Raw genomic sequence first — 26,489 nt, 5'->3', positions numbered from 1 at the left:
CTGCCCAGGGGAGCGGGCTCCCCAGTGGGGCTCTCAGGGGCTGGCCGCGGGGCGCCTGCTCAGCTTCGTGTCTGCCTTTCCTGGCCTTGTTCTTCCTCTGGGTGATGGTTCCCAGCCCCAGAACCTGGTGCTTTGTCCAGAGTCATTCTCCATCCATAACTGGGTCTGGCATTTGAGAAGCTGCAGGAGGCCCAGGCTGGCTCTGCCACCCCAGCTCCTCAGCTGCCTGTCGTGGGCTCTTACATGGGTCAGGGACACCACTGCGCTCTGAAGAGCCAAACAGGCCTTGCGCCTTCCTCAGGAAGCGTGGGAAAACTCCCAGGAACGTGGCTGCGCTTTTCTGGTGTACTTCCCCTCCGTCTCTTCCCACCTAAGCAAACCCCACCTCCCATACTGACGCTCCCTCCTCACTTAGGGCACTGTGGTCAGAGGTAAGAGAGTGACAATTTAGAGGGGGAACTTTGTGAGAGGGTGTGTGTGTGTGTGTGTGTGTGTGTGTGTGTGTATACAAAAGAGAAGGAGAGAGTGGCTTCCAGGACACATTTCTGCCCACTCCTGTCTGCTCAGCCTTACCTTGCCCCAGCAATGGCACGGAAGGGTCATCATAGCTACCATCATAGAAATCATTACCAGCCTCCAGCTCACTGTTGACCGGGTTGCCATTTGCAATGCTCTTTTGTTTGATCGTAAAAAAGGCTTGCATCTTCACATTGTACCTGGAAGTGAGGGGAGGCAGGAGGTCAGGGCAGTGGAGAGGAGCCCCACTGACTGGGCAGGGGGCCATCACACCCCATCCCTGCGCGCAGTCAGCACAGCGCGGGAGTGGCGGGTGGCAGGGGAGGTGTGGAGCCTCGCCTTTTCAACTGGGCTGACAGTTTCCTGATAGGGACCTGGGAATGTCTGGGGGCACCTGCTCCTATTGAGCTGGTGGTGGGTTTCCTGGGGGCATAAGAGCCCTTTCACCCAAGACAATGACTGAGGCCTACTTACTGGAGCCTGTCCTAATAAAGGAAGCTCGGCCTCACCTCCGGGACAGGCCCACGGGGCATTACCAGGCTCACAGGGGGCATTACCAGGCCTGTCCTCTCTGCCCCAGCAGCACATCTTGCTCCCGGGCTGCTCACGGGCACTCCCTGCACCACTCACAGCCAGCACTGCCATCGCCCCTGAGGGAAGAGTCTCTCCATCTCAAAGAACCTCAGGCCGGCTCCTCGCTGAAAGGCACTCAGAGTGCAGATCATTTAAGGACAATGCTTTTGCAGTCTGACAGTTTATCACCTGTTTTTATAAAACATTATAAATGTTTTATATAAATGTGGGATTTATATCCTCATAAAACCCAGAGTGTTGTCTTTCTTTTTAATTACCTATCGAGGTACGAAGAGGAAGATAAACCTGAATGTGGCTCAGCTCATGAGTAGGGGGGTGTGTGTGTGTGTGCGTGCGTGCGTGTGTGCATGTGTGCGTGTGTGCGCGCGTGTGCGTGCGTGCGTGTGTGTGCGTATGTGTGCGTGTGTGTGTGCGTGTGTGTGTGCATGTGTGGTGGGAAAAAATACATATGTCATAAAATTTACCATTCTAAGTACTTTCCCTTTTTAAGTGCACAATACAGTGGCGTTAATTACATTCACATTGTTCTACAGCCATCACCACGGTTTCCAAAACATTTGTATCACCCCAAACAGCAACATTGCTCCCATTAATTATTAACTCCCCCTTCCTTGCTCCCCAGATGCCTGCACTGACCTCTGATCCACCTCTATGAATCTGGCTCTTCTAGATCCTTCGTGTAACTGAAATCAGACAATGTTTGTCCTTTTGTGACTGGCTTCTTCCACTTAGCATAACGTTTTCCAGGTTCACCCATGTTGCAGCCCGTCAGAACGTTATTCCTTTTTCTGGCTGCATAGTATTCCTCATGGGTAGTTTTGAGATGGTTCTGACCTGGGTAGATTCTGGAGGGGCTCAAGGTTGCATAGCCTGAGTTTGCATCCCCAGGACCATCAGTGGTGCTGCAGCTGTGCAAAGCAGTGGCCCTGAGAAGTGGCATTTTATGAAGCCTGGGGCAGAGGTTAACCTGCCTGGCTTTTTGAAAAGAGTGGTATTAAATTATCAGAAGGCTTCTAGAGACAATAAAAGTGAGTGGTTCCCCAGGGCATGGAGAAGCTGCCCAGAGCAGGGCAGAAAGGAGCTCCCTGCATGCTCCTTGTTTGGGGAGCAGCCTTGTGGTCCCCACATCAGCCACCAGCATGATTCCCCTTGCCTCGGTGTGGACGGCACCCTGAAACAGCGTCTGATACCCCTCCCCTACTCCAGTCGTCACCCCACAGGCTGTCCACCAGACAGCTGGGGCTGGCCTAAAAGGACAAAGTCCTGACAGATGTTTTTCTCCCTGCTGTCACTAAAAGCTAGAGCAGGCAGGGGGGCAAGGCGTCGGCAGCCCCGGGGAGGAGAAAGGGCACTTACTTCATGATCAGAATATAAAACACATACAAGATGATGAGCACCAGGCCTTCCCACCTCAAAGAGAGAAAGGAGATTGCAATTAGAGCTTGGGGCCTGTGGCAGGTGAAGGCAGCGGGAGTGGAGGAGGGTGGGATGTCTTTACCTCCCCCACCCCCAGTGCCAGGCCCAGAAGCTGGGCGCATGACAGACTCCCCCAGCCTGTAGCTGTCTTGCCACCAGCAGCCCTCTTGGTGATCAAGTGAGAAAAGCTGAGGGGTCTCTTCTCAACTAGAGAGGTCTGTAGGACAGAGGTGGGGTTCCCCCAGCTTCCTAGAAAAAAGAGGGACTAGGACCACCATATCCCAGGATTCATGGAGGCTAGTGGCATGAAGTCACACAGACTCGACCCCGAGAGACCCTGCAGTCACCCAAGATTCTGGGCAGGAACCAGAGAAGCTGTGGGTGTGGGTGGAAAGGGGCCTGATTCCCAGAAGTGGGGCCTGAGAGCTGAGCAAATACACGGCAGGTGGCACAAGAGCCTCCCAAGCCTTATGCTGGGCATGGAAGGGTTCGGGTCTTCCTGGGATGCACCATTACTACCCTCTGGTGCACTCCACCCAATCCCATGAGCAGTAGGGATTTTCGTAGCTCTGACCATAGGCCCCTGAGGGGGCACACGAGCTTTAGCTCATTCACTCACTTAACATGTATGAACCAAAGCCCCCTATGTGCCCAGCATGGGCTACAGTTGTTTGGGGAGCTCTTCCCTTTGCTGACCTCCAGATCATGGAACCACTGTTGCCATCCCAACCCTATCTACAGATGACAAAAATGAGACCCAGGAGTTCAGAGGCCTTCCTGGGGCCACACAGCGGGTTGGAGACCAGGATAGGACCAGAACCAGCTTTCTCTGGGCCTACAGCACACAGCTGCTCAGGGCAGGTGGCTGATGCCCTTGGTCTGATCGTCTGACTCTATTTCCATAAATAATCATACAGGATACAGCCTGTAATCCAAGCACTTTGGGAGGTCAAGGCAGGTGGGTCACTTGAGCCCAGGAGTTCGAGACCAGCCTGGTCAACATGGTGAAACCCTGTCTCTACAAAAAACTGAAACATTAGCCAGGTATAGGGGTACAAATCTGTAGCCCCAGCTACTTGGGAGGCTGAGGCACATGAATCACTTGAACCCAGGAGGCGGAGGTTGCAGTGAGCCAAGATGGCACCACTGTTCTCCAGCCTGGGTGACAGAGTGAGACTGAGTCTCAAAAAAAAACCAAAACCAAAAACAAACAAACAAACAAAAAAACAGGATGCAGATTCTGAATTGTTGGCAATCAAAAGAAAATTTTCATGATTTATGACTGTAAGATGCATTCCCATGCTATCAAATAGAGTGGAAATATCAACCTGTTACTCAGAAGTTTGCGATTTATGTATCTTTTTTGGGGCATGGGGTCTCACTATGTTGCTCAGGCTAGTCTCAAACTCCTGAGCTGAAGCCATCTTCCCACCTTAGCCTCCTTAGTAGCTAGAATTACAGATGTGAACCACCATGCCCAGCTATGTATCTTAATTAAGAAATCAATTCCTACTTCAGTGTCTTAAAGATGAGTCCCTATATTTTCTTTGACATTTTCTAAAAAGTATCATTTTTACAGTAGTATCTTTAAATCACCTGGAGTTTACCCTTGTATAAGGTGTGAGGTAGGGATCTGATGTTGTGTTGGTCTGTGTGAATTCCCAGTTGTCCCTGAAGCATTCAAGACTCCATTCCTAACTGACTGCCTTATCATGACATCTCTGCAATGTCCCCTATTCCAGAAATAGGCCCATTACTGCATTCCATATTGGCTTATGCTTATCCCTGTGCAAAATACCATACTGTTTTCACAATTTTAGCTTTATAATATATCATGATATCTATCAGATATGGTACTATAAAGGGAAACAATTTTTCTCACTTTGACAGGATAAAGAAAGGCATGATTGCTTAGAATGATATCTTTTTTTACTTTCACAAATTAATAAGGTTAAGTTTATAAAAATAATTTTAAAAAAGATTCAGGGAACCCAACAAATAAGTATACTGGCAACAACAACAAAAAAGAACAATGAAAAATAAATTTAAGACACTTACCACACAATTTGTTCATCATATATGAACTGGAAGGCAAAAGAAACAGAGTTGAGGTGGCTAGGACATATTTATTTCAAAACAAGAACAAGCACAGACACCCAGGCACCCAGAGCCAACTTATACTGGCCTTGTTATGTGTGTTATGAATCCATTTCTGAGCTGCTCACTTACAGGCCTTTCCTTAGTGGAGCCTAGGCCAGCAGGGTGCTATAACACATGGCCCCAGCTTAGTGTGGTCACCCCAGAGATATGGTCTGTGCTTTATAACAGTCCACGTACCTGCTGGGGCTAACCTGGCAGAAGCCTCCCTTCATTCATGGAACAGAGTCACTATAATCAAGAAATCTCAGAGACTGAAAAGATAGCTCTGTGTGTGTGTGTGTGTGTGTGTGTGTGTATGCAGGGTGTGTGTATGTATGGTGTGCAAATGTGTGTTGGAGTGTGTATCTTTGTTTGTTTTTGAGATGTAGTCTCACTCTGTCACCCAGGCTGAAGTGCAGTGGCGTGATTTTGGCTCATGGCAACCTCTGTCTCCCAGGTTCAAGGGATTCTTCTGTCTCAGCCTCCCAAGTAGCTGGAATTATAGGCACGCACCGCCACACCTGGCTAATTTTTGTACTTTTAGTAGAGATGGGGTTTCACCACATTGGCCAGGCTGATCTCAAACTCTTGACCTCAAGTGATTTGCCTGCCTCAGCCTCCCAAAGTGCTGGGATTACAGGTGTGAGCCACCATGCCTGGCCTTCACTTCATTTTATAAATCAAAGCATTTTTTTTTTTTGAGACAGTCTCACTCTGTCGCCAGGTGCCAGGCTGGAGTGCAGTGGCGCGATTTCGGCTCACTGCCACCTCTGCCTCCCGGGTTCAAGCAATTCTCCTGCCTCAGTCTCCCAAATAGCTGGGGCTACAGGCGTGCGCCACCACGACCAGCTGGCTTTTGTATTTTTTAGTAGAGACGGGGTTTCACCATGTTGGCCAGGATGGTCTCGATCTCTTGACCTCATGATCCACCCGCCTCAGCCTCTCAAAGTGCTGGGATTACAGGCATTGAGCCACAGCACCAGGCCTTAAATCAAAATATTTTTACATGATTTTAGTGAATCCTTAATTTTCTAGTAAGGTAACTGTCATGCAAATTAAGGAATGATTATACTTTGCTCTGTCAGGAATTTTATCAGGAGTCGTTTATTGTGGAAAATCACATCATCACCATTGGCACCACCCATGGGGCTTGGGTGCCAGCCCAGCACACAGGCATCAGTCTGCATTTGTACTAGATGAGCTCAGAGATTGTTTTTGTGGGAGGGAACCAATCCCTTCAATGGATCTCCTAGCATCTCCGGCCAAAACATTTACATACTGAAAGATATATTTTTCTATTGTAAATTACATTTATTTCTCCTTTATATTATAGTGAGGGCATATGTTGACCTTTTTGAAATCATGTATCTGTAGATTGTTCTATCTGTAAGTTCTATTTCTTGGGGCTGTGGTAGGCAGCCTGCAGGGGTGTCCCCATGCTCCTACTGCCTGACATTCACGCTTCCCTAGCGTGTGGGCCGCCCCTGGTGACTTGCTTCTAATAAACAGAATATGGCACACATGGCAGGTATCGCTCCTGAGAGCAGGTTAGGAAAAGGCTTTGGCTTCCATCTTGGTGCCTCTGGCCCTCGCTCCAAGGGAAACCCACCACCCAGCTGAGAGCTGCCCTGTGGAACAGTCAGCGTCCCGAGTCCTGCCCACAACCACGTGAGTCACCCTGCAAGCGCAGCCCCGCCTGCCGAGCTCTGCCATGATTCTACCCTGGCTGACACTGTAACTGCAGCCCGGCAGAGGACCTGGCCTGGGACCCAGCTATACCATTCCTGACTGGTTTCTCAGCAGTTTAAGACCAGGATTTATTCTCTCTCACAGGAAGCGGGAGAAAATAAACCTTTGTCTTAAACTGCTGAGTTTTGGGGAAATTTGTTATGCAGCAGTAGGGAACTAATATAGGGACATGCCTGCCTATATAAAGTTGGCTGTAGGTCCGGTTGAGAGCTGTCACCCAAGGGCACATTCCACCCCTGAAGTCTGAGCATGCCCGTGTACGTGCTGCTCTCCCCCGCTTCAAAATTCTTTTGGTGTGAAACGCTCCCTGTGAATGCATGCTTCTTGGCGATGTCTGGCTGTGTCACCCACCTCACTATCAAGTGCCATCATGTTACCCCAGCCCTTGGGGCCCAGTGGAGACACCCCACACCACTCCAACAGGTCCAGGGCTCCCTTGTGAGCTCCTCTCCTCTCCTTCCTCTCCTCCTGGCTTCTCCCTTGCTCCCAGCTGCTCCCTCTGCCTGCCCCCAGCTGGCCTGCTCTCTTTCCCGCTCTATGGGCAGTGGAACCAGAAACTCTGCATTTTAAAACCAGTCCACCAAAGACTAAGCAGGGCTTACATGGGGAGCAAAAGGGCCCCAGATGAGCAAAGCACCCGAGCTGAAGTGCAAGGGCATGGGGCGCCTGCTTCCGAGGCCTTTTTGTCTTCAAGATGGCCCCTGGATTTGCTCCATCACCAAGGTGCCAGGCCTGAGGTTTTAGGGAAATGGAGGCGCAGTGCTGGGGTGGGGGTGCTGGTCATTGTGACTGCAGTGAGTGGTCGGCACACCCCACTATTGGGAGCTCTGAGTCCTCTCTGGTCACAGTGCCAGGGCAGAGATGGGCAGGGGTCCTGTGCCTCCACAGGGTTCCAGCCAACCTGACCTTGGGGGCAGAGGGGCAACTCACCACGATGAGCACAACGACAGAGATGGTATAGTACACGGAGTCTCGGCACACGGCCCACCACGTCAGACGGACCACCTGCCGGCAGAGCCCTCATTGTCAGCTGGTATTAGCAGGGAGCGGGTGGGGGGTGCAGCTGCCCAGACCTCCTCCCCTGCAGTGCAGGGCACACCTACAGAGCTCCTCCTCCCAACTCCAGACCACACTTACTCTTTCTTATATTTGGGGAACAGAATGAAACCGAGTCATGTTCTCAAGCCATGGCACCATAGCAAAGCTGCCCGCTGTTCCTCTGAGGTCAGAACAGCACGTGTTTCACAGCAGAGGCCAGAGGCCTGCTCTCCACCTGATCCTGGCACCTTCAGGCAAAGTCAGCGCCCACCTCCACCTCCCTCCGCGAGGCAGGGCCTCACTCATTAGCTCGCCTCTCTGAGGTCAAGTTCAACATCCCCCCTGGTTTCTGAGGGTAGCTAATGGGGTGTCAATGGCAATCCAGCTTCATGCCCCCTGTTGGGGAGGCTAAAACCGGGCCCCAGATGTATCGAGAATCCAGCTCAGGTGTCCCCTGGGTGTCCTCGCTGCTGCCCCACCCTCTTGTCATAGAGGCTCATCCCCTACACTTGAGCGCCTGCATCTGCCAGGCCGAGGGAGGAACCACTGACCTGCCCAGCAAACAGCCCACACACTCCGATTATGCACAGGATGTTGAACACAGCGGAGCCCACGATGGTGCCGACCCCGACGTCCCCATGGGTGATGAACACACCTGGAAAGGAGACACACAGACGCCGGCCCTCCGTCACTCGGCCCCAGACTGCCCCTTCCTCAGTCCCCCTTTCACGGGGAGGTGAGTTGTTTCACTATCAAACAGAACACTCATGGAGCGGGAGAGGACGGTGGAAGCAGCGGCAGAACCAGGGAGGTGGGAACGCCGCCGGGGAGCAGCTACTCCAATCTTCCCATTTTAACTGAGCAGGTTTATTCAGATATAATTTACATGCTGTAAAATTCACCCATTTAAATATATAATTTGGTGGTTTTAGTATAGTCACAGAATTCTGCAGCCAAAACCACAATCTAATTTTAGAATATTTTAATCACCTACTCTACCCCAAGAAACAACCAGTCTACTTTCTATCGCTCCAATTCTCCCATTTTACAGATGAGAAAAGTGAGGCTCAGAGCCGACAAATGCCCCCATTGCTCTGGGCACCAAACGGACTCTCTTTAGATGCTGTGCCTCGGGCTGGAGGGGATTTCTTACCAATTACAGAGGCAAACAGCTCTGGTGTTGAGCTTCCTGCAGCCATGAAGGTGGCTCCAGCCACATCTTCGCTCAGATGCAGCCTCTGAAACAGAAGTGACCACAGAGCTTCAGGGTGTGCCATGGGGGCACTGGACGTCCCCGGACACTCCACAGTCAAGTAGCATGCAAGAGCGCAGTGCTGTAGCCGGAGCCAACCTCCTCTGGCCACAGCCTCTCACTCCTGGGCACGTGCTGTCTGCCCTCTGCCATCTGCCCCCCACCCTCTACCTGGCATTCAACTCAGAGCCCCTTTCCCCTCCCCTACCTATCTCCCTTCTGTTTGTCCTTCAAGCCCCTGACTGAATAATGCCTCCCTGATGAAGTCTTTCTATGTATCTACTCAGAGCTAGCCATTCCCCTCAGACACCTGATATGTTCTATCTGCTGTTATTGAAACGTGAATTTCACATGAGGGTTTGTGAGCCACACGCTTGCCTTCCCTTGCCGGATGATGAGGGCAGCAGCTGTTCTATTCCATCTTTGCCTCCCTAGTGCCTAGAACAGGGCCTGGCATGGAGTGGTGCCTCACAGGCACACATCAGTCTATCTGCCCTCCCCTCCCATGCTAGTTTTGGGTACTGGGGGCTTCTATGAGAATGTCAGCATTGTGGACCTGGAGGACCCTGGGCTGCAGCTGGGCCTTGCATTCCAGAAGGCCTTCTCCATGGCAAGCCTGACATCCAGCTGCTCACAAAGACCCAGAGGTACTGGTTCCAGGGTTAAGCTGCATGGGACAGGGTGGGAACTCCTGATCGAGGCCCATCTCTCTGCGCAGGCCATGTTCCGGCCATGTTCCAGCCACAGAGCCCATCCTCTGATCTGAAAGGTAGTGCTGGAGGCTTTGGATGTTTGGAGACACCATGGAGACTCAGAGTCTGCCTGAACCCCAATCTGGAGGCCCCTCAGGGCAGGGCTCACCTCCACTGGCCCCACCCCCCAAAGTATCCCTGAGCAGTCTGGGCTCTGGGGCCGCCTGGGAGCCCACTGATTGGCCAGCCTTGGAAGAGTCCTCAGAAGGGTCAGAGTTCTGGGCTTGACAGAGGTTGGGGTGGGGGCACACACTGATCTCCAGGGTGGAAGCTCAGCCACCTTACCCTGCCAAAAAGCAGGGTCCCACAGAAGAGGCTCTGCCCCCAAAGGATCTCCAGAAACTTTCAGCAGAACCCAAACCACACTGCCTCCTGTCCTGCCTCCTCCCTGCCTTTGCCTGAGCCATTCCTTCCTCCCGGAATGCCCTTCTCTTCCCTCTCTGCTTGCTAAACTCCTTCCCACTTCTGAAACCTGGACCCAATGCCACCTCCTCCACAAAGTCTTCCCAGATTTCTCTCCCAAGAGAGATGCTCCCCCCTCCTTCTCACTCACCTGTCCTTTGATGTCTCTTACTGAGCCTCTGACATTGGTCTTACCTACAGGGCTAAGACCACCACCCTTGCTCACCTCTGGGGTGGGGGCACAGCACTGATCTACATGGGGATACAGGCAATCCCATGGGGTACATGTCACCTCCATGTGTGTGGCCCTACACTGTGTCGCCCACCTTCCACAGGCTCCCATCAACCCATTACTATGGCCTCCCCAAGCTCTCAGCCTAGTGGGTGGGTCCTAGGTGTGTATTCAGTAAGATCAGCTGACCGCATTCTTCCCAAGGGCCCCCTCGGGAAGACAGAAGCAGCGACACCTTTAACAACCACTGCCCCCTAGTGCACACTCCACAGGCGCCCTGGGTGGACCCTCCCGCACCATCATCCCAGTGGGCATTTCCAGACTCTGTTCCTCACCCTCCTCCCCGGCTCTGCTCTCTCACTGACAGTCGTCTGGATGGAGGGGAGCACATGGCTCCATCTGAGGGGCTGTGGGGTGAGGGGAGGCCTTTGCACACATTTGCCAGGTCACTGCTTGGGGGGCCCAGGTCCAAAGCAGCCAGTCCTGACTCTGGCAGGACACGGAGCTCCCTGAGCTGGGCCGAGCAGTAGGAGAGTCCAGGGAACACATGCCCCGAACAACCTGCCTTCTCAGCTGCCAATGTCACCATGATGACACAGCCTCAAACCCCGGAGAGGTTTCACAGGGATGAAGGGTGGCAAAGCCCTGGGCACTCTGCACACAGGAGGTGCTGCAAACAGAAGTCAATCTCCTCCTCGATTAGAAGCCAAGAGTAAGGTGGAGCAAAGAGATATGCTGGGGTCTTGTATATGAGGAGAATTAAGGAAAGAAAGGAAAAAAACAGCAAAATAATTGTGGGGTGAAAATGTCAGTGTGCAAAGGTCAGCACAGAAGGGAATTCCCTGATGCTGCAGCAGGCGGGCGCCCTGGCGGGGTGGGAGTGGGCCCCTGTCACCTGCCACCTGCAGCTGGTGACAGGCAATGCTCCACTGCAGCTGGCGGGCCTGCCTGGGCTTTGTGCCTAGCCAGGTTGGACACACACGCCGACAGCCTGCTGTGGACCCAGTGGTTCCGGGTAGTGATCTCACACTGGGAGCGTTTTCTTCTGCCAACCTCTGGGAGAGGCTGCCATCCACCAAGGCTAATTTGAGGGTTTCTGGCGAGGCTTCACCATGGGGCAGACACTCAGGGCTTGGTGTGACAGTCTTTACCACCAGCATGCTCCCCACGTCAGTCCTGGCCTTCTCAGCCTGGCATTTATGAACCACCTGTCTGCAATCACCCCCAACCCTCCAGCCTGCACCAAGGCATCCCAAGTCCCTTCCACGTACCTCACAGATCTTCTCTAGAGACGGGACAAAGAAGTCATCACACACTATGGCCAAGGCATAGAACATATACAGAGCCTGCAGAGGAGAGAGGAGACAGGCAGGGTCGGTGAGGGCCCCTCCTGCAGCTGCAGAGGGCTCCACTGTACCCCACACCAGGCTGCCAGGGCAGAGGCCAGTCACACAGAGAGGGGCACACAGGAAAACTCCTCGTTCCCTCAATCCTCTTACTGGCAAATGGGGAAACTGAGGCCCAGAGAGGCGATAACATGCTGAGCAGAGGGAACGAAAACCCGGCCGCTCAGGCTCCTTCCTCTTGTTATCTAATAAGAAACATCTATGTGGTCTGTGCCCTTGGTTTCTGGTACACAGTTCCTGAAACCCATGGAACCTCGGGCATCCCAGGAAGGTCTTCTGCATGTTAATGAGATGACTGGTGGCTGGGGGCAGGTCACCAGAAAGACCAAGGCAGGATGAGCAAGTTGGGACTTTAAGCCCCAGCTCCCAACCTCCAGGGAGGAGAGTGTGGCTGGAGGTTGAGTTGATCACCAGTGGCCAATGAAAGAAATTAGTCATGCCTATGTAATGAAGCCTTCATAGAAACCCAAAAAGACAGGGCTTCAGGAGTTTCCCCATAGCCGAATACATGGAGGTTCCTGGAGGGTAGCACGCCTAGGGAGGGCATGGAAGCTCTGGACCCCTTTCCCCATACCTTGCCCTACACCTCCCTTCCTCTATATCCTTTCTTGTTTTTGAGACAGGGTCTCACTGTGCCACCCAGGCTGGAGTGCAGTAGTGCCATCTTGGCTCACTGCCGTCTCTACCTCCTGGGCTCATCATGCTCCCACCTCAGCCTCCCAAGTAGCTGGGACTACAGGTGCACACCACCACACCCGGCTAATTTTGTTTATTTTTCTGTAGAGATGGGGGTCTCAATATGTTGTCCAGGCTGGTCTTGAACTCCTGGACTCAAGTGCTCCCCCCACCTCAGCCTCCCAAAGTGCTGGGATTATAGGAGTGAGCCAAGGCACCCGGCCCTGTATCCTTGGTAATATCATTTATAATAAATTGGTAAACGGAAGTCAAAGTATTTCCCTAAATTCTGTGAATTCATTGAGCGCTAGCAAATTCATTGAGCCCAAGGAGCGGGTCGTGGGAACTGATTTATACCAAGTTGTTGAGAAGCACGGGTAAAATAACTGAAGCGTTGTGACTGCCGTCTAAAGCAGAAGCAGTCTTGTAAGGCTGAGCCCTTGGTGTGTGGGAGCTGCTGCTGTCTCCAGGTAGACAGTGTCAGAACTGAACTGAGTTAGAGGACACCCAGTGGTGTCTGCTGAATTCTTGGCATGTGAGGAAAAAGCCCACACGCATTTTACTGAGCAGAGGTGAAGTCAAATGTGGTGAGCGAGTCTGAGAGCAGGAAAACCACTTTTTTCCCCTACTCTCTGAAGTATCTCTTCTTAAAGCAGCAGCTCTCTCTTCTAGCACCAGAGTCTGCCCTCAACAGGCAAGAGCTAACCCTATGACCAAGAAGGAAAGCACTCAGAATAACCATTTTAAGAATTTAAAATAATAATAACAATCCTGATTTGTCCCGTTCATTTTTAGGGAAGGCATTAAAGCAATCCATCCACTGCCAAAATAAACAGCAACTTGAGATCCAGAATTTCCTGGGATGCTACTTAATAATGTTGGCACCATTAAAACACACAGGCCACCGACATTCAGAGGTTCATGGAGTAAAGAACCCAGATTCTAAGGCTGGTTCTGGAACTGACTTGTCATGTGACTTCGGATTTAAAAACTTTTCTACGTTTTGGTTTCATCGTCTGTCTCATGATGAAGTAAGAACAGATCAGCAGTTTTAAAATGGTTTTATATCTGGGGCCTCTCCCTGGCCCATCCTTCTGTTCAGCAGCCAACATGGCTTCACTGAGCTCATCCTCTGTGCCAGGAACTGCCAAGGGATTGAGATACAGCAGTGAGGAAGCCAGGAATACCCTCTTCTATAGCTTACCTTAGTGGGGAATAAAGAAGCACACCAGCCAATAAAATATCTACCAGGAAACAGCAGTGCAAAGGCCCTGAGGCTAAATGTGCTTGATGCACTTGAGGAATAACGGGTAGAACAGAGAGAGTGGAAACGGAGAATGTGAGGCTGGAGAAAGAAGCAAGGACCAGGACACACGGAAAAGAGATGGGTTTTTCTCTAGCACTGGGGGAAGCCATTTCTTCAAAGAAAAAGTGCTGTGGATGATTTGTTTGCAAAAGAGAAAAAGGCTTGGCTACTTCAGCTAAAACAGTGTGATACTCAGCAAATTCATCATTCACGCATTGTGATTAATAAAGAAGATACAGCCGGGCGCGGTGACTCACGCCTGTAATCCCAGCATTTTGGGAGGCTGAAGTGGGTGGATCACGAGGTCAAGAAATCGAGACCACCCTGGTCAACATGGTGAAACCCCGTCTCTACTAAAAATAAAAAAAATTAGCTGGGCATGGTGGCGTGTGCCTGTAATCCCAGCTACTCAGGAGGCTGAGGCAGGAGAATTGCCTGAACCCAGGAGGCGGAGGTTGCGGTGAGCCGAGATCGCGCCATTGCACTCCAGCCTGGGTAACAAGAGCGAAACTCCGTCTCAAAATAAAGAAAGAAAGAAAGAAAGAAGATACATTAGCTGCAGCCAGGGCATCTGAGGCAGGTGTCTACTGGATTTGACTCACTGTCAACATTTTCAGGAAGAGGAGTAAAAAGAAACAAATAGCAGGGGTGTGGGTAAAGGGGAGAAGGCAGGTGGGGGAGACCCTGCTACAAAGCTGAGGATTCTGACTTGAATTCACACTCCAGCAATCCCCACCAACATCACCTCCTGAGAGGCCAAAGGGCCTATCTCTCTTCTGAGCCCTCAGAAACAATGGGGAGAGAAGATGGGCCAAGATGGTACCCCAATTTCCATCTCTTGGGTCACGGAGCACTGCAGGCAAAACTGGCTCCTAAGCTAGGTCCTTTTCGTGCTCTAAAGAAGAGGTAGGTCAGCATTAATCTACCCATTCAAATCGAAACAAGAAAAAACAAGAGGTCAGCAAACTTTTTCTGTAAAGGGTCAGATAGCAATATTTTAGGCTTGCAGGCCAAATAGTCACTTCCACAACCACTCTGCTGTTGTGAAACAAAAACAAGCCATAGAATGGATGTGGCAGTGTTCTGATAAAACTTTATTTATAAAAGCAATTGGTAGTATGGGGGATGATTTTCCCATGCTGTTCTCATGATAGTAAGTGCGTTCTCACGAGATCTGATGGTTTTATAAGGCAGTTTTCCCTGTTCTTGCATGCTCTCTCTTCCCTGCCACCATGTAAGATGTGCCTTTTTCCTTTCCACCATGATTGTAAGTTTCCTGAGGTTCCCCATCCATGCAGAACTGTGAGTCAATTAAACCTCTTTTCTTTATTTAAAAAAAAAAAAAAACAGTTGGTGAGCTAGATTTGGCTCTCCAGCCAGTTTGGTAACCCCATGCTCTAAAGGGTTCCTGTGAAATTCCCAGGGTGAACCAGGTTCAGCAGAAACCTGAGGTTTTATCTCAGTTATGCCAAGACTTTTACGAGGCAGGACCACAAAACTATGGGACCAGTTAGCCACATCCACACTCCCTTAGTGAAAGGGGAGGGAATATAAAGCCAGAGAAGCTTGAAAGAGAATACCTCTGTTATGGAAATAAGAAGCAGGCCTGTTGTTCAAAATGTGCTGACAACCCTCATTCTAGTCTTCACTTTCATTAATGGTTTACCCTGTTAATTAAAACTTCACCCATTCATTATTTTCTGGTTGTTACTATCTATGTGGGAATTCCAGATTTCACTTTCTTAATGATCTCTTACAGACAGTAATATTTGGTTGGGTTTAAATATACAAACAGATGGTGCTGGGTGGTCAGAGAAGCTGATCAGGAAGAAAATTTGCTGTGGTTGATCCAAAGCAGAGAAGCAAACCTCGACCAGCTACATTTCTCCATACCACGCAATAGAGTCAGCAAACCTTTTCTCTAAAGGGGCAGATTATAAATATGTTTGGCTTTGTGGGCCACGCAGGCATGGTGACGTGCGCCTGTAGTCGCAGCTACTCGGGAGGCTGAGGCAGGAGAATTGCCCTAAACAGGATCTGTTTAGCTCTGCTCCCAAAGTGCAGAGTTCTGCCCCTAAAGTGCAAAAATAGGCACAGATATTACAGAAATGAATAGGAGTGTCTGTGTTCCAATAAAACTTTATTTAGGGCCGGGCGCTGTGGCTCACGCCTGTAATCTCAGCACTTTGGGAGGCCGAGGTGGGCGGATCATGAGGTCAAGAGATTGAGACCATCCTGGCCAACATGGTGAAACCCAATCTCTACGAAAAATATAAAAAAATAGCTGGGCATGGTGACATGCGCCTGTAGTCCCAGCTACTCGGGAGGCTGAGGCAGGAGAATTGCTTGAACCCAGGAGGCAGAGGTTGTAGTGAGCCAAGATCATGCCACTGCACTCCAGCATGGCGCCTGGCGACGGAGCGAGACTCTGTCTCAAAAAACAAAAAAAACGCCAACTTTATTTATAAAAACCGGCATTGGGCCAGACTTGGCTGGGGTTGTGGTTTGCCTATTCCAGCACAGCAGAGTGACTTGTAACTCAGGTTTGAACCCCTATTTCTTTTCAAATTACTACTCGACCTCCCTCCACCATTTGTCATCAAGGTCCATTTGAATATGGAGGGAAGTTTGAGAAGTACACCACAGTTTTAAACTACAGATGCTCCTAGACTTACAATGGAGTTACAGCTTGATAAACCCATGTTAAGTTTAAAATACTTTCAGTGGACCAGGCACAGTGGCTCATGTCAGTAGTACCAGCACTTTGGGAGGTCAAGGCAGGTGGATCATCTGAGGTCAGGATTTAGAGACGAGCCTGGCCGATATGGTTAAACCCTGTTTCTACTAAAAATATAAAAATCAATTGGGTGTGTCAGCAAATGCTTGTAATCCTAGCTACTTGGGAGGCTGAGGCAGGAGAATCACTTGAACCCAGAGGCAGAGGTCGCAGTGAGCCGAGAATGTGCCACTGCACTCCAGCCTAGGTGACAGAGCAAGACTCTGTCTCAAAAATAAATAAACAAATACATAAATACATAAAATAAAATACTTTAAGTGGAAAATGCATTTAACCCAATTAACCTACTGAACATCACCGCTTAGCCTAGCCTGTCACAAACGTGCTCAGAATACTTAATTAGCCTACAGCTGGGCAAATTCATCTGGCAACACAGTACCCTGTAGAGTGTTGGCTGTTTGTTTACGCTCATGCCCACATGGCTGACTGGGAGCTGCAATTGCTATTACTGCCCAACATGAGGAGGGAGAATCACTGGCCCAGAAAAAGATAAAAATTCAAAATTCACAGTATAGTTTCTTTATACTTCCAGAGTAGGCTACTGAATATGTCTCACTATTGCAACATCGTAACACTGAAAAATAGTACTGAGGGACCGTCTACATAGTGATGTAAAGGTATTAAAATTTAGGGGTAGTCATGGGAATCCTGAGAGCAAGCATTTGTAGGAGATATCATGTGCCATACAACGTTGATGCCCTTGACCCATATTCATTCATATTTACAATCTGTAATAGGCACCATCATCCCTGTTCTATTAAAGCAGAAAATGGGGTACAGGAAAGAGTTGCATTCCTGTGTTGGCTTGGGGGCCACTAGCTGTGTGACACTGGGTAAGTCACCTAACACAGGTAAGACACCATATCTTTGTGGGTAAAATGTGCCCAGTCTCTGCTCTCCTCACTGGGCTGTTACAAGAACAAAAGATCTCAGACACGCCACGGCTCTGCCCCGCTGTGCAGAGAGGCTTCACGTGCCAGAAGTTTCGTGACTGCTCTGGGAGGACCACTTACACCAAGGATGTGCAACAAGACGGCTCCATGCTGTCGCTCCTTATTGGAGAACAGGTCTGTGGGGAACTCGTGAATCGCTGGAAAACAAGAAGAGATGGCAGAGTGTCAGTCATCTGTGGGCCTCCCGACAAACCTCACTTGACATCTGGGAGCTCGCTAAGGAACTCCCGAGCCTACCTGGCTTTGGACTGATCAGCGAGAAGGCCAGCCATTTCTTAGTCCAGGGGCAGACCAGTGCTCCCAGGAAATGGTTGCTGGATACTAGATTATCCACAGATATTCCAGACCCTTGTAGTTGATCACGTTTTAGATATGTCTTGCATTTTAAAAAACAATATGAAATGCTTCACACACACTAGGATAGGTAGAATCCAGAACAGATAGTAATAAGTGTTGGCAAGGATATGGAGGTACTGGAATCTCAAATGCTGCTGGTGGTAATGTAAAATGGTACAGCCCTGGGAGACGATCTGGCAGTTCCTCAAGAGATTAAACATACACCATATGACCCAGCAATTCTACTCGCAAGTGTATACCCAAGAGAAATGAAAGTGTATGTCCACACTAAAACTCGCACATCAATGTTCGTAGCCACATTGCTCATAACAGCTTAAATGTGGAAGCAATCGAAATCAAGTGCTTTGGGTTTGAGTGCCATTCCTGCACCCCCAGGCAGCTGTGAGCAACTCACCTGCTCGGTAATAGAGAAATAATTCCTTCTCACCCCCACTGCAACATTCAGAACGATCAGCGGATAAACATGCTCACCAATGGACCTATACACAAATGAATTCCATTGCCACAGATCCTGTTTAGGGCACTCCCAGACCCCCACCCATCCTCACCACACCAGCTAAACTGGAAGCTTCCAGAAGGCAGGGATCCATAATTCCCTGTGTGCCATTGCACCCTCAGTGCCTAGGCCAGGCCTGGTACACAGCAGATTCTCAACCAACCTTAGCAATTGACCGAATAAACAAGGGCAAACTATTATGAAAATGACAATATGCATCATCTCATCTTACTAGAATATTTTTACTACCCTTGTAAACCCCTTAAACAGCTGGAATGACACTTGGTTCATAGTGGGTGCTTGAAAAATGCTTGTTAAATAAACCTCCAGGACAGAAATCCCTTCTCTGCAAATATAATTTGACCCTAAGCTCTGAAAATGATGCTTTCTCCCTTATATGGAAACTTTTCTGATTTTTAAGATCTGATTCTCCTGGTAAGCCACAGAAAACACCAGCTCCCCAGACACCCAGAAAACGTTCCCACTTTGAAACAAGCAGCATTTAATGAAAAATAGATTCTTTCACTTCCCTCACATCTTTCTTTTTGCGTAATCAAACTTCTTTAATACAGTTGCTGCTGTCGGTTCAAGGGCACGAATTGGCTTCAAGGTTTGTCGGCTCAGAGATGGAGAATCTCCCTATAGGGAGAGACTCGGCATTGTGAGGCCAAGATCTTACTTCCAGGAGAAACGCAGCTGTCTGGGATATTTCAGTACAGATCAATAGACATTTCTGCCATGAAAATTCGAGACATTTCCTGATCAAACCAGGGTCTGAGAGCTGATTGATTTATCCAATCCTGGGAATCACAATAACATCTTTGAAAATTTTTGAAAAATGAGAAGTTTTGAAAATTAGAATAATGTCATCTTTCTACTGCTGGGGACATATCACCTGGTCTCCAGCAGGGAGGTGACATGGGTTATAAATGGCTTTGCCCTTGGTAGAAACAGGCTTCTACTCACCTTGCTCTACACACCCATGTGGATGCTGAGGGCTGTAGAGGAGAATGAATGGCATCTATGGCCTTAATTTTGCCAGCTAAGACAGTGGTCACTGGCAGAGCTCCCGACTGCCTGTGCCCCCCATCCTCTGTACCCATCCATGTCTTCATGGCCCATCTTGAACCCACAAGGCAAGCACTGGAGCCATCAACGTTCCTGTTTTCAGATGAGGCTCAGAGAGGGAAGTAACCAGTTCAGGGCACCCAGGCATCTACGCCAGCACTCACAGTGGGACCTGATGTTCCTCGTCAAAGGTTAAGCCCTGCCTCTAACACTGAGCCAATCTGGCCAAGTGAAAATCATGCCACTTTGTGGGACTGGCGTCCTAGCTTGACCACCCCTGAGCTTGTGTGGCCCTGCTCACATCCTGAAACCTCTCTGACCCTGTCTCTTCAGTGGCAATCTGCTGCTACTTCCACTTGTCCAGCCTCATGCCTGGCTTTGCACCCCCGTGTGTATGTTGGGGGGCTGTGGAGGAGAACAAATGGCTTCTATGGTGACGAATCAGGCATCCTTATGTGTGGCATGCCCTGGCGTGGACGTCAAAGGCTGTGAGCAGTCAGATATCCACCCCACCCTCCCCAGGTGGCAGCTGATAGCTGGGATCAGTCCACTCCACAGTTCAGGATTAAAATCCTCCAGGAGCTGGCACGGTGCAGGGGGTGGGTTTGCCGCTATAAACAACTTAGAACTGCAGATGTCCCACACAGCTGTTCAGTGCACTGTCTCTAGTAGCAGATAGGCTTAGGCTTCATCCTGATGACCTGTGGGACCTGGGCAAGTTGTCTAATACCTCGGGGACTGCTCCCTCACCTATGAATGGAGATCACAGCAGAACCTGGGCCATAAGAAGTGAGACCACATATGTACAGTGCTGAGCTCAGCCAGGCTGCCACTCACTCAGCATCACGAACTTACAGACTCATTCCTTGACGTCCATTCTGTCCCCACAGCTCCACAGAACACACAACCTTGATGTATGAAAGCTAAAGAGAAGGCAAAACTGGCTTCTTGGAGAAAGAGAGAAAGAGCAAGAGAATGAGAAAGTAAGAGATGATTCGGGCTATGTGAGAATCTGAAGCCGGGAGCAGTTTAATCCCAGGTTCCTGAGAAAACCTTCTTTCTCCTCCCATGGGCTTCCTGGGATCAGGAGTCACTAGGCCACATTCAAGGGCGTGATGCTTGCGTGTGTGAGGGGGCTGAGCCTGCCCTGTCCGCTCAAATCCCCACCAGGGAGGAGGGAGGGATCAGCACGGAATATACACATGGCTTTTGAGGTCATGCCTAAGCCTTTAAGCTGCAGAAATCCGGAGGTGGAGGGTAGAGGGAAGGGAGAGATGTATCTGCAGGTGGAACCGGGCTCAATGAACGAGGGATGATCCTAGCACCCTCAATGCCCTGGAGACATGGGGTGAAGGGAAAGGGGGGACAGGAGGGAAGGCAGCTGCTCCCCATTCCCCTTTGGACCTCAGTGCCCAGAAGTGGCTTCCATCACTCTTGATCCTGGACACACCCAGGTGTCCTCACACCCCAGGCATCTGCCTCCTTCCTGTGTGCCCATCCTCCACTGTAAGCAGGGCCTAGGGAAGCTGGAGGAGGTCTTTCCTGACAGTTGCCTTCCTGAACATTGGAGGGGAAACTCCAGCATCCTTGGGGACAGAAGCACTTCCAATGCCCCAGCACCCTACAATCTGCCATTCGGAGGCCTGAAGGCACACCTGAGCTGTTTTCTTTACACACAAAAAGCTCCATGGGTGATGAGCTGAATTAGTGCTGCCCATTCAGGGCTCCAAACTTTCACCAACACTGCTCCTGCTTCTCAAAACGGATGACTTTATTCCACAGCATTTACAGAGCACCTGCTTGGTAGCCACTGGACCATCTGGGAACGGCTGGATGCGACCCCGATGGACTCTGGGTGCCCTCAGACATGGCAGCTCTTCCTCTCACAGGTGGCTTGACTTTTGGAGAAAGGCAAAGTTTCTCAGAAGGTGGAAAGTTATTGAGGTGGGAAAACCCCTGATCCTGAAAGAATGTGAATCGATGCATGTTTCTTGAGCATTTACTATGTACCAAGCACTGGACTAGGCATGGTGCCTCATGGATGTGCCTGGTCTATAGGACAAGTAAGCAAATGACCGAGAGACAGTGAGAAGACTGCTGCGATGGTGCAGCATAGAGTAAGTCAGGGGTCACTGACTGGGGGGAGTTGTTGGGAAATGTGCAGCCAGCCCCGGGAGTGGGTGGCGCCCACATCAAGCCCTGAAGCCTGCTCCCAGTCGATTCTGAGCAACTTGTTATTCTCATTTTATTGAGAGGAAGTGGAGGCTCTGAGAGACTAAAGTCACCTATAGTCACACCTACAAAGTCTGGCACAGATAAGAGAAGAACTCAGGTTGGGAGCCCAACCAATCCCAGGCTCTCTTTATTGGAGCATTTTAACCCCAAGAGACGTACATCTCAGATCTCCTCCATCCCAGGATCAGGCCCTGTATTCTTCTTTTTTTAAATTTATTGCACTTTAGGTTCTGGGGTACATGTGCAGATCATGCAGGATTGTTGCATAGGTACATACATGGCAATGTGGTTTGCTGCCTCCATCCCTCCATCACATGTATCTGGCATTTCTCCCCATGTTATCCCTCCCCAACCTCCCCACCCGCTGCTCTCCCTTCCCTAGCCCCCCACAACAGACCCCAGTGTGTGATGCTCCCCTCCTTGTGTCCATGTGTTCTCATTGTTCGACACCCGCCTATGAGTGAGAATATGCGGTGTTTAATTTTCTGTTCTTGTGTCAGTTTGCTGAGAATGATGGTTTCCAGATTCATCCATGTCCCTACAAAGGACACGAACTCATCATTTTTTATGACTGCATAGTATTCCATGGTGTATATGTGCCACATTTTCTCTGTCCAGTCTATCATCGATGAGGCCCTGTATTCTTGTAAGCTCTAAGGGCCATGCCAACAGGCCATGATCTGAAATGTACATATTTTGTAGGTCAATTCTGCCTGCAGCCCAGAATTCACCCATACAGAGGTCTAGGCCATTATTAAACGGATCCAGAGAAAACCTGTCACTTACATTCCTTGATCTTGAAACATTTAATGCAAGTGACTGCTTCCTATTTGCATATGAATGAACATGTGTGTATATAAATGAACAGATCAATCTACTCATCTATCTTAAATACACTGAAATGCATTCTTCATGGGTGCAACTGCACAGGTTTTGAGAAACACACACAGTTGTGTATCTACCGCCACACCTCAGACAGAATCGTTCCACGACCCCCAAAACTCCCTTGTGCTGCCCTTTTGTAGCCACCCTCCCTGCACCCCCACTCCTGGTTGTTTAGGCTCCCCAGTTTGTCGTATTTTGTTATAGGAGCCTGAATAGACTGAGACAAATGGGAAATGGAATGATCAAATCCAATAGCCTCTTGTGCAGACATAAGGAAGCGCGCATGACTGCCAGCACAGCCTCTCACACTTAGGTCTCTGCAGCCCTGACTGCCGGTGGAAGCACGCCCCCATCTGGTGCGCCATACCACTGATGTTTCCTTTCCCCATCGTTTGCCTTTTCCAGAGCACCGTATCAGTGGACTCATGCAGTATGTAGCCTTCTTAGTCTGGCTTCTTTCTCTTAACAAAACGGTTTAAGATTCCTCCGTATCGTTGGGTGATCCCACCTTTTGGAGACATTCTTGCTTAGCTTCTTTGGCCTCCCCTCTCCTCACTCACCTCAGTCTCTTCTTGAGGGTCCCCTTCCCCCAAGGGACTCCTGAACGCTGGTGTTCTCAGGGCTTCACCCTGGGCCCTCTTCTGCCCATGTGACCATTCCCTGGCTTTGACTTTTGAATCTCCACATCCAGCTCACAAATTTCCTTTCTGAGCTCAAGACCTAACACATCCAGCAGACAACTGAACATCCCTCCTCTGCCATCCTATAAGCACCTTCGATTTGCCTTCAGTGAACGGCCTCCCATCCGTCTGGGTCTGCGTGAAACAAATCCTGACGCTGCCCTTGATACTGCCTCCTCCCTCATATGTTGTGATAGGTAGACAGGCCAATAGGCACTCAATGTCCTCTTCTCTTTCCTTCCATGGACCTTCCCCTCAGGGACCCTAGATATGGGTGTGCAAACTGTGCACTGCAGGCTCATACAGCCCAGTCCTACTTCCCGTTCTGAGGAGCCCGGCTCCCTTGCAGCTAGGGTCCTGCATGTGAAGCGGGTTCTGCCAACCTAGGGCACTCAGACGGCAGAAAAGGGGCAGTGTGTTCTTCCTGCTGCCATTTCCACGGGCAACCAAGGTCACAGAGAACTAAGCGTCAAGAGGTTTCCTGCCAATCAGGTCCACTTCCTTATTCCTGCACAGGATGTTACTGAACTTGATCATTCCGGTTCCCACTTGTCTCTGTTCATTTGAGCAGCTATAACAAAATATCATAAACTGGGGTAGCTTAAAAAAACAACAATGGAAATGTATTTCTCACAGTTCTGGAGGCTGGAGGGTCCAAGATGAAGGCATTGGCAGATTTGGTGTCTGGTGAGGGCTAGCGCCCTGTTTCACACACAGCAGCTTCTCTCTGCATCCTCACACGGTGGAAGGGACCAGTAGCTCTCTGGGGTCTCTTTTATAAGGGTGCTAAGTCCAACCATGAAGGCTCCACCCCCATGACCCAATCACCTCCAAAGGCCCCACCTCTTAATACATCACCTTGGAAATTAGGTTTCTGTGTAATGCAGAACATACACACATGCAGACCGTAGCACTGCTCCTCCAGCCTTCCCTGTAATATTGTAAGCATCTCCTTCCCTGAATTAAATTCCTTTCTGTTGAAAATACTAAACGTGGCTCCGATTTCCTGCAGGGAACACTCACTGATACACCCACCTCCTTTTTAGCCAGTCGTGCACAAGTCCTGGCAATCCTACTCCTGATCTGCTCTTGAGTCCCTCTGCCCCTTCCTCTCTCGCTGGACCACTGCACTGCCCCCTCACCAGTGTCCCCAGGCCCTCTCTCAATCTGCACCTTCCTGTTTTCTGCAGGGCAGCCAGACAAGCTTTTCATTATGCACTTAGGATACATGCCAAAGACTGCATTTCAGCCTTCGAGGTCCTGCACGGTCTGGCCCTGCCAACCCTTCTAGCTTCACTCACGTCACCTTCCCTGTGGTGCTCGCTCTACTCTAGCCATACTGGTCAGGCCTGTGATGATAGATCCTGGCACAAACCTGGCACAAAGCAGGTATTCATGAAATGCCTATGGAGTGAATGTGCATTGGGCCCCTCCCTTCTGACACAAACTCAGGAGCCACCAGTGTGACCTCTGCCTGAGGCTCTCCAGGAGGCGGTGTGCTGGCCCTGCCTCCTCTGCCCCCTCTGCCCCCGCCTTCCCATGCTGCTCTTGGATGCTGCACCCCGAGCCTTACCAGGCAGAACATTTTTGACAGAGATGTGCTTTCTGTTAGCTGCTTGTTTTTCTTAAACCTTTCAATTAGTCGATTCTCTTTAGGGAATGTAAACTGTGAGTTGAATTTTTTTAAAGGAAAAAAAAAAAAAACCCAGCCTCCAAACATGCCACTCTCTCTTTGCTTTCTACCCTTGTTAAAAATAACCCCACCTTCTAAGCCTTGACGTTTATTCTGAAACGATGAAACCAGACTGGAAGGCTGGGAAGTAATTTAAATAGCCTCAAATTTTTATTGTTTCAACTTATATAAGGTATATGTTTTAGAAACCATCCCAGTGCCAGAAACCAAAAGAAAAAAAATTGTGATTTTATCCCCCCAACTGTATAGTTGAAAATAACTTTGCTAAGAATTTTATGCCTTTCATGGGCAGTAGTTGGAAGGTCTAGGATTTTCTACCATCACCCTCATGTCCCAAACAGGAGTAAAAATAATTAGATTAAGTCACTGACTCAATCAGCAGGAGAAGGAGTTTAAAATCCTGCCTTTCTTTCAGTACATTCCAAATGAGGTTCAGTGCCATGAGAAATATGCCTGGAAGACTCAGCAACAGGAATGCTCTTTCCAGGAGCAACCACCATGCAATTTCTACAGCTGGACGAGAGCCCAGGCACTATGTGGTTCAGCCGTTCTCCACCCAGGAAAGGAAGTGGACTTGCCAACGTCACAGGGCAAGAGCCTGGTACTTCTCCCCCGTCTCTCTTGCTTCATCTCTCACCATGTAATCTCCATACACACTGGCTCCTCTTCACCTTCCACCATGAGTGGAAGCAGCCTGAGGTCTTACCAGATGCAAATACCTACTCTTGAACTTACCCAGACATCAGAGTCATGAGCCAAATAAACCTTCTTTATTTATTACCCAGTCTTGGTATTCCTTTTTAGTGACTGAGACACAAATCCTGTTTGATTTAGGGCCCCACTTATGACCTCATGCCTACCAACCCCACCTCTCTCCCTGCCCTGATGCTGAAGATCCTGAGAGTCACTTAACCCTCCATTTTTGTTGATTGATTAATTGAAACAGGGTCTTGCTCTGTCATCCAGGCTGGAGTGCAGTAGTGCAATCACAGCTCACTGCAGCCTCAACCTCCCAGGCTCCAGCGATCCCCATCATCACATCCTCCCAAGCAGCTGGGACCACAGGTGTGTGCTATCATGCCCAGCTAATTTTTGTATTTTTTGGTAGAGACTGGGTATCGCTATGTTGCCCAGGCTGGTCTTGAACTCCTGGGCTCAAGTGATCTGCCTGTCTCAGCCTCCCAAAGGTGCTAGGATTACAGGTGTGAGCCACTGCATACAGGTGCAATGCCCCATTTTAAAGAGGAGAACCCTGAAGTCCAGAGAGGTCACATGCTTTGTTCAGCATCACAGCTAGTTAACAATAGAATTGCCAGAGCCTGAGTTAATACAGACAGACGAGGGCTGGTCCATACAGGACAACAGGACTCTGACCCACAGCTCCAAGGCAACTAGACTGGGATGCCAGACCACAACCTCTGCAGCAATTGGCCCAGAATGGTCATGTTTTGTCAATGACAGCTACCTTCACCACTGTTTTCTTCTGCTTCCAACTCAAGACCAAGCAGAGAAAAACAATAGGTTTCCTGTAGTGCATTGAAAAATGTCCCTCCAATAATTCATGTCCACTGGGATCCTTAGAATGTGACCTTATTTGGAAATAAAATGTATTAGTCAGTTGGGGCTGCCATAACAAAATACTACGGCCTGGATGTCATCAATGATGGAAATTTACTTTCTCCCAGTTCTGGAGGCTAGAGGATCAAAGTGCCTGCAGGGTTGGTGTCTGGTGAGGATTCTCTTCCTGGGTGGTAGACAGCCACCTTCTCCCTGCATCCTCACACGGCCTCTTCTCTGCACACACACTGCTGGCGTCTCATCCTCCTCTTATAAGAACATCAATTGCTG

General features: G+C 49.8%; 1 protein-coding gene across 2 annotated transcripts in view; it reads right to left on the bottom strand.

The window, feature by feature from the left end:
* Positions 1-26,489, bottom strand: part of SLC24A4 (solute carrier family 24 member 4) — a 172,062-nt gene that overhangs the window by 49,771 nt on the left and 95,802 nt on the right. Inside the window, exons 3-10 of one of the 2 annotated variants that reach the window (XM_012453138.3) lie at positions 17,288-17,364; positions 11,362-11,436; positions 8,606-8,690; positions 8,004-8,107; positions 7,345-7,419; positions 4,585-4,610; positions 2,467-2,520; positions 574-716 (exon numbers count right to left, since the gene is read on the bottom strand). In XM_012453138.3, the coding sequence (XP_012308561.1) occupies positions 574-716; positions 2,467-2,520; positions 4,585-4,610; positions 7,345-7,419; positions 8,004-8,107; positions 8,606-8,690; positions 11,362-11,436; positions 17,288-17,364 (639 nt within the window). The remainder of the gene's footprint in view (positions 1-573; positions 717-2,466; positions 2,521-4,584; positions 4,611-7,344; positions 7,420-8,003; positions 8,108-8,605; positions 8,691-11,361; positions 11,437-17,287; positions 17,365-26,489) is intronic. The other variant, XM_012453139.3, reaches the window with a different exon arrangement.

Source organism: Aotus nancymaae, unplaced genomic scaffold (assembly GCF_030222135.1).
Source record: "Aotus nancymaae isolate 86718 unplaced genomic scaffold, 86718_ANA_hifiasm-v0.15.2.pri h1tg000011l, whole genome shotgun sequence".
Classification (NCBI taxonomy): Eukaryota; Metazoa; Chordata; class Mammalia; order Primates; family Aotidae; genus Aotus; species Aotus nancymaae.
Note: the sequence above shows the minus strand (reverse complement) of the source record. Positions and strands in the feature narration are given on the sequence as shown.